At 37.8% G+C, this 8,090-nt stretch overlaps 1 protein-coding gene across 1 annotated transcript; it reads right to left on the bottom strand.

Moving 5' to 3' along the window:
- Positions 1-4,310: 4,310 nt before the first annotated feature.
- Positions 4,311-4,811, bottom strand: LOC149276955 (uncharacterized protein C11orf91 homolog). Its single transcript, XM_089503243.1, has 2 exons — positions 4,487-4,811; positions 4,311-4,336 (listed from the first exon to the last, which is right to left on the bottom strand). Exons 1-2 carry the CDS (start codon positions 4,809-4,811, stop codon positions 4,311-4,313), a joined length of 351 nt encoding a protein of 116 aa, XP_089359369.1.
- Positions 4,812-8,090: the final 3,279 nt, after the last annotated feature.

Raw genomic sequence — 8,090 nt, 5'->3', positions numbered from 1 at the left:
TGCACATTTACTGCAGTTTTACTGCATTTGTACTTCACTGTACTGCAGTGTTACTGCACATTTACTGCACTTTTTTTTTTATATTGCAAACCTACAGTTGTACTTCAATGTACTGCAGCTTTATTGCATTTGTACTTCCGTACAAAATAACTGCAGTAAAACTGCAGTACAGTGAAGTACAAATGCAGTAATACTGCAGTAAAAGTGCAGTATTGCAGTTTTTTCATGTCCAAAAAACTGCAGTATTACTTCAGAAAAAGTGCAGTGGAGTGTCCTCCATGCACCAATCTGTCTGCAATATTCAAGCTTCTGGAAGTACTCCCACAAAACGGTGGATGCGGTGCACCCCATACACCCGCCTTGGGTCAGCTCTCCATCTGTGAGTCACCGACACACTTAAGTGCCAATTACTCGGGACACTCAAAGTACCTGGATAAGCTCCCACATCCTGGGAATATTGTGGAAAAAATGGTACAGTTGGCAACTATGTATGATAGGGACATAATTACCGATACAAAACTGGAACAAGTGCTAAATCAAAAGTAATTTTGCCCTGCAATAGCTGCCATGTGGCTTTCATAAATATCCACAAAATAATAGAGCAAATATTATTACATATTTAAAAATATACAGTATATTTCTTTAAAATGGGTTATTGGTAGCTTAATACAAAACATTTACATATAACACCCAGTCCTGCTGATTAGGAAACAAGAAACAATATGTTAAATTTCCATCCAAACAGCAAATTAAATTTAAAAGGATTAACGCTAAAGTCCTAATAAGCTTTGTTTGTGAACAAGCAAATTCTAAAGTAAATGGCCAGAAAACTAATAAACACAATTTCTGTGAACAGCATGTTATTAAAATTTGGATAGTATAATGAACACATTTCAAATGTATTCTACATAAGCAAGGCCAGGTTGGATTTTTTGTCCAAAATCTTGTAATAGTTCCCAGACAGCTCATGAAAAACAGTTGAAGTGGATTTTAATGAGATATTGATTTTTTTTTTTCTGCAAGGCCAGCCTTCTGAAATACAGTCTTTTTAGACAAAACAAATTCTAAAAGGAATGAGAAGGTGAAGCTGCCTGTAGTTAAAGTAACTTCTATCTTTGTGAACTCTCATTAATGGATTAACTATCTGTTTGCAAATAACAATTATGATTAAGATTCTTCTTAATTGTTTTATGTTGCCCAAAGTTTATGCATATCTGGGAATAATAGCTTCAATCAAGAGACAGTGTGTCGACAATCACAAATAAATGTGGTACACGCAAAAGCGGGACAGTAGGGCAGCTACCTGGGATAATAGGGCAGTTCTGGAAAATCGAGATCGTCTTGTAAAATCCAGCAGCATAGGGAGGTATGATGAATGCCCATATTGCCTTATGCAAAAAGTAGACTTCTTTATGAAACATATACAACAATAGGAGAGCTTTGAATTGCTTGAGAGTCTCTTTTGGGTTAAAATTAGACTTGTGCATTCGTATTTGGGCGAACATGAAAACGAACACGAAGGGTGCGTTTTCGTTGTTCAGCCCGAATACACAACCTACGAACATGGCGGCGGCAAGACGTGTACGAAGACAGACAACGCAAAGAGTGTTCGTGTTTGTCTTCATTTACTAATCTACCTGGTCCCTTCCCCTTCTAGCCTACCTTATCTACGCAGCATCGCAGAGGTTTACGGGAGAGTAAATCTATAGGTTCGCCGTCAGGAGTTAAAGGGCCGTGCCAATGACTGTATTGGTCGCCTGCAGGGGCCTCCTGGTTGATGGCAGAGGAGGCCCCTGCCGGCGACCAATAGACTCACTCACACAGCCTTTTAACTCCTTATGGCACAACTTGGCCTGGGGAGACCATGGTTTCCCCACTCCAAGAGTTAAAGGTCCATATGAGCGATTCTATTGGTTGTTCGTACAGACCTTTAACTCTTGGAGCGGGGATATCAGTGCTCTCTCCCGGCCAAGTTGCGGCACCAGGATTTTAAAAGTCTGTACAAGCGACTCTATTGGTCGCCAGCAGGGGGCTCGTCTGCCATCAACCAATGAACTACAGGTGGAATACGAAGATTTTTTTCCCCCACGAAGACGAACACGAAGAGTTGGCTGGCTAACTCTAGTTAAAATGCCACTGATTCAGCTCATTGGTAAGCAATATAGCCATGAAAAATTAGATAGGACTCGCCAAACTTGGGGCACTTTGACGTAGTGGTGGGCAAAGCAATAAATGGCCAAATAGTGTGATGGAATCCCCAATATTTATGCTTCAGATAGGTGTTTTTTTAAATGATATTCACTGGTATGGGTTTAATTCTTTCTTTGTTTTGTTGACTGGTGGTGGAAAGGTATTTATCTTATTCATCGCATGAACCAAGTGTTCTATCTGGGCACTACATGAGTTTGTGTTGAAGCATCAGCTTTAGTAATGACATCTCAGAAGTGTTGACACTATAATTATCCCTAAAAATATATGTAGATATATATAAAGAAACCGGACTTCTAGGACTAGTTACAAATGGGGAGCTACGGGCAATGTGAAGTTGCCAGGAATTGATTTTTTTTAACTACACCTAAACTGAGGATGCCTTGTCCAGCTACTAATCAGTGTTTAGACATAGAATAAAAAAACTAAGGTTAAACTTAAACAAAAGACATTGAGAACAAATTTATTTGAAATAAATAATTTTACTAAGAAAGTAATACATGCACGTACTTATTTTCAACCTACTGTTGAGTGAATGGTTGGTGTCCTCACATCTAACATTTTACAATTTTTCAAGAACTGTATATCTGCAAAATTATTCAAAGAAATAGTCTAGCAGAAACAATACATCTCTTTGAAACCCTTTTATGAAGAAGCAGAAGGATTCTTGCAATTCTGCCCTTTCGTCATACTGTTCAGAAGTTTGTCTTTCTCTTCTTTCAAACTTTGGTCTAAAATAGAATTTTTTTTTTACTGTCTGCAGACAATGATTGCGTTCTATTATATAGTAACTTAATAGCTGGCTTTATGAGTTTCACAATGTTATATTCTGCGCCAGTTCCCTGGCAATACTTTCTGGCGGTTACAGAGATCGGTTTCTCCCCAAACAGAGAGTATTTGTATCCTGTTTCTTGGGCTCAGAGACAACAGCATCAAATCATATCAGTCAACGGTCATAATCAGACATTAAACTCCACGTAGAATAAAATTCAAGAGGACAGGGGTACTACCGTCTGCTGTCGGCTCTTAGTTTTTATAATTGAATCCTGACAGTTCTTAATTTCTACAATGGTACCTGGCAGTACTTCAGAGTTTTGAATGATTGTCACTATATGTGATTATGGAGACTAGTTACACACAAAATATAGCCTTCGAGATGATAGAAATGTTTGTTGATCAAAAAGCAGCTTTTACACACAGATACGTATTCTCAATTGCTGGTACACATGCCCAGTGAGGGACTTTAGATATGGCCAGGGGTACTAGGGCCTTTGGACTAGTTTAATTTCAGAGTTTAATGGCATTTGGTACGTAGCCGTTGTAATGTTCTCATAGCTGGAGATATTGGTTAGTAGAGGACATGGATTGATTTGGTTTTTTTTAATCCCTATTGGCATAATTAATACATATGATCCAACGAAATTATATTAGGAAATATATCCACAAAAGGGTAGATTGCCCTGTGAATAGCCCTGTGATGGGGTATTTAGATATTAGTATTTTAAGGCCAAAACAACTTAGGGGAATACATGACAATGCATTACAACCTTGAGCCTAAATGAGTTCAGTGCAATATGCATTGCAGGCATCATTGAGTTAGTTGCTCAGCTCATGGAAAATCACCAGATAATGAATTGCATTCGTTTGTCCTCCAAGCTGTGCTCCTGGGTCACGTCTCTCAAGTCTCAATAGTAGTGAACCCAGGACAGCTCAGAGAGCTCCCTGTGGCTATTTAATATCCATGAATTTGTGTATTTTACCCTTAAACACACTCACTGGTTTTCTGCACCATCTCAAGGGAATCTGGCTAGGAAATGTCCTGTTAACACTGAGTAAATATTCATACGTAGACCAAATGGACAGTAAAAAGTACAGCTCTTATTATGTTTGAAACTTTAGTAGAAAAGTCAATATATATATATATATATATATATATATATATATATATATTAGTAAAAGCTTCATAACACTGAAAATGGACAGCTTCATTACAATGAATAGTTGTATAAATGCTCATTAATCTCTAACCAATGATTTTAACCAATGATGAGGTTATTTCACACCAGCCATATGTTGCAGATATATATTTCATTTAACTACAGCTATAACTGTAAAACCAGACTTCCAACTGAAAAAAAAGAACATAGGCGTTAAAGCAAACAGCACACAAATTTAAAAAAACGCAACCTGTTTAAAGCATCTACAGTGTTTTCTTCTACTGAAGGTAAATTTGTTATTATATATATGTGAATATTTGAAAATCTAGAAGAATTCTCACATTTTTGGGGATCACATGTCTCCCCAGTAATAGTAAGTAATTCCAGTTCTTTAATTTGGATCTCCAGTTCGCATAATTTATCAGTCTGGCTGGTCCCAGGTGTTTGGCACTCTGTTGTTGGTGAGGAAAAGAAAGATATAGGTTCATAGGGGATATCTGCTAATCCTGGTGGCCAAGATGATCTGTCTTTAACCGAACATTGAGGATGAGCCTGGACTTTTGTGGATACACCAAGTTTCTTCCAGATATTGAAGGTATTTTCTGGTGAACTGGTGACATTTGTATCATATATTGATGGAAAATAGACTGGAGGTGCATTAGCCATCTTCTTAGGTACACACAGCAGCTTATACACAACTTCTTATGGTGGTAGACAATGTGTCTCTGGCTCTCATTTAACAGTTCTCCATGGATATTGGAACCTGTATATATATCAGGAATTTTGTCTGAGCCGGGGAGAGGTCAAAGGCGAGGGAGGGGGCATTAGGTGCTTCAGATTTGGGGATTTTTGGCCTTAGCCATGCCCAATTGTGTCCTGCAAGACCACAGCAAAATATGGCCTGGGATCCAGTACACATTTAACAGTTTAACTGTTAGAAAAGGATGGCCATGTATACATTAGTTAAAATGAATCAATACATGTGATGTTTAGTAATTTTAGTTACTAAGATTTAGAAAGTAGTTTAATGTAAACTATGACCGATATGATTACTTTGACCGTTGGTTAAAATTGCCCCATGGCATAACACGAGCTGCTTTCTACCCCATGAATATCTTGGCAGATGCTCACTTTTTTTCCACCATTAAAAGTTAGGGGATCAAAGCCATTCACCAGAGAGGTTTTAATAACTTGTGTTAAGCCAAATGATCAATTAGCTTTGAACTGAAAAAAATGGCTTTGATGTTAAATGAAAATTGCTTTGTTTAAGGCATCTAAGGAATGATGTTTCTGTAATACATATAGATTGATGAGTATATTTGTAAAATATGTAACAAGGCTCACATTTTTGGGAGTCAAACCTATTTCCGGTGATAGTCAGTAGCTCCATTTCCTTTATTTGGATCTCCAGTTAACATAATTCATCAAACTGGATGTGCTCAGGAGTGTGATACTGTTCCTGGGGTGTAGGAAATATCCATCCAGGTACATAGGAGACGTCCAATAATCCCAGTGGCCAGGGAGAGTGAGGCTCTGAGACTTTTGGAAACACGTCAAAACCCCCCCAAGTGTTACAGTTAATTAGTGGTAATACTGAGTCTTTTTTGACATATAGGGATGGGAAATAGACTGGATATACTTTATTCACCTTTCTAGTTGGACCAACAGTTTATAAGGATCTGCTTATGGTAACAGAATTGCTCTCATTTTAATTTAGTTCGCCAGGGAGTTTAGAGATTTAACTGAATGGAACCATCGCTGTTTTACCAGGGATGAGATTCTTTAATACCGTAACCCTTTCATGGTCAGGACCCAAAACTGGTTGAAAGTGGTGCATAGAGTACATGGCAGGTCAGTGCAAATCAGGGCTGAGTAAATTAGCATAATAGGCAAAGGTGATAGCTTTTGGGCCACCTGAATTGGTTTTAAGACTACTTAGGTGTCTTCTGCAGGCATATTATCTTTCCATTCTCATCATTATCTTCGGAACCCCTTTATAGACAAATGGGTACACACTTTGTTCAGCTAATGGTACTACATTTATTTAGGACTGACCAGCATTAGAACAGATGCAAAAGTCATGGTGTATTTTTATACAGTAAAGAGGTTAGGTAAACTAAAAGCAGGTCTTAAATTATGAACAGACCTCTTTGTCTCTTTTAGCACTCAGAACATTTGCCGACAGCTTGAAAACTGTTGCTTAACTTTGTGTATGTCTATGTTGTGTTTGTGTCATTGAAGTGTTTGGGTGTCCAAGTAGAAGTTTCCCCGGGGCTCTTTAGTTGTGACGATCAGATTGCTTCTTTAGCCATAGATACTCATAAGGAACACATATCAACCATGGCAGCAGCATGGTTGATATGTAAATGCAACCTAAATATGAGTTTTCCACATGTGTCCCAAGTGAGAGGGAAAATCCCTTTGCACTTCTTAAAATGGTGTTGCCTCTTAACAAGCTAAAATGGCTTGTTTAATCTGTTTGAAGATTTGATCTGTTTGAAGATTTGTTGAACTCCTGGCCACTGCAAGCAGACTAGGATATTCAGATATCCCAGCTTGAGGACAGACAGCTCAATTAAAATGGATAAAATTGATTGAATCACTTGTGTTTAATCAAGATATACAGAATTTGTGGTCTGTCTCCAGCCCTCGAGACCTGGAGCTAGAAAGTGCTGACTTGGTGGGAACCAGTCTTAAGCAATGTCACCATCTAGTGTGTTTTACGTAGAATAACATTTAAAGGCAAAATTAACTTTATATTGTTATTATAAGTTATCAATAGCATAATTAAGACATGGTATTACATGGTATTACATTACAAAATAGGAAAAGGTAAAACAATGAATCGCTGTCAATTTAAATTTATAATAATAAAAATTTATACTTATGTGCAATCAGTTGAGGTATATATGGAGTGCTTTTCTTCTCAATTCGGGTTAATCTCTCAACCAGAATCACAGGTTTTCACATAAAAGATAAATAAAACATGGACATCATAGTGTTTATCATATAATATAAATAATCAATATCGCTGTACCCAATAAGTATCACACTCACTTTTAATAGAGCAGACCATCACTGCTCAGTAAGTGCGTGCGAGTAATCCTGATGGGTTTCTTAAGATTCGTCTGATACAGTATCCCAAAAGGACCAGATACTCGTCACACCGCGTTTCGCCCCGCCTTAGGCTTCATCAGGTCACAAAGGAGGCACAGACTAGCTGTTGAACTTGGGGGGGGGGGGGGTGATTTTCGCATCAGGGCCCGGTGGTTTTTAGTTATGATAAAACTTTTTTTCTCTATACCGTTGAACTTTGTTGCTATGGCCCAGATCCAATATTCCTTGTATCACCTAAACTGGGAATTTATTTCAGAAATATTTCTGGTATGGCCAAGATATTTCCTTTGCAATAAAGTGTCCTGAAGTGTAGTTTGTATGAGATCTGTTGAGATCCTCATGATGTACATGTGAAGATGCATATATGTTTACTGATCACAGGGCATTCTATTTACAGTACATCAGTGACTTATTAAGGTTGTTTAAAAAATAATTCATATATAATATATAGATATATATATATTTACATAGTTATTTATATGTAATAGGAGACGCTCTCTGGACTACCTACTATCAGGATTATTATTCCCCACAAAATTTCTCCTCTTATTATGTTGACTTATTTTTTTTTCAGACATTAAGGGCAAAATGAGTGGAAACAGGACTGCAGAACAGAAATGAATTGATATTAATTGACATGCTGAATAGGAAACTCCAACCCCTGTCCCATCATAACTTTTCTATATAATGAAAGTCTTTTTCTGGCCTACCTAGGCTTCATTTAGTGTCCCCTGCGGCATGATGTCACATTCAGACGCACAGTGTGTCCCGGCCAGCCAGTCCAGCTTCCTATGTTATCGTAGGCATTGTAACTTTGTTTCAGTGCCC

Source organism: Sceloporus occidentalis, unplaced genomic scaffold, assembly GCF_023333645.1.
Source record: "Sceloporus occidentalis isolate IW3139 unplaced genomic scaffold, rSceOcc1.0.p SCAF_223, whole genome shotgun sequence".
NCBI lineage: Eukaryota > Metazoa > Chordata > Lepidosauria > Squamata > Phrynosomatidae > Sceloporus > Sceloporus occidentalis.
The sequence above is the reverse complement of the archived record's forward strand: the minus strand, read 5'-3'. Positions and strand labels throughout refer to the sequence as shown.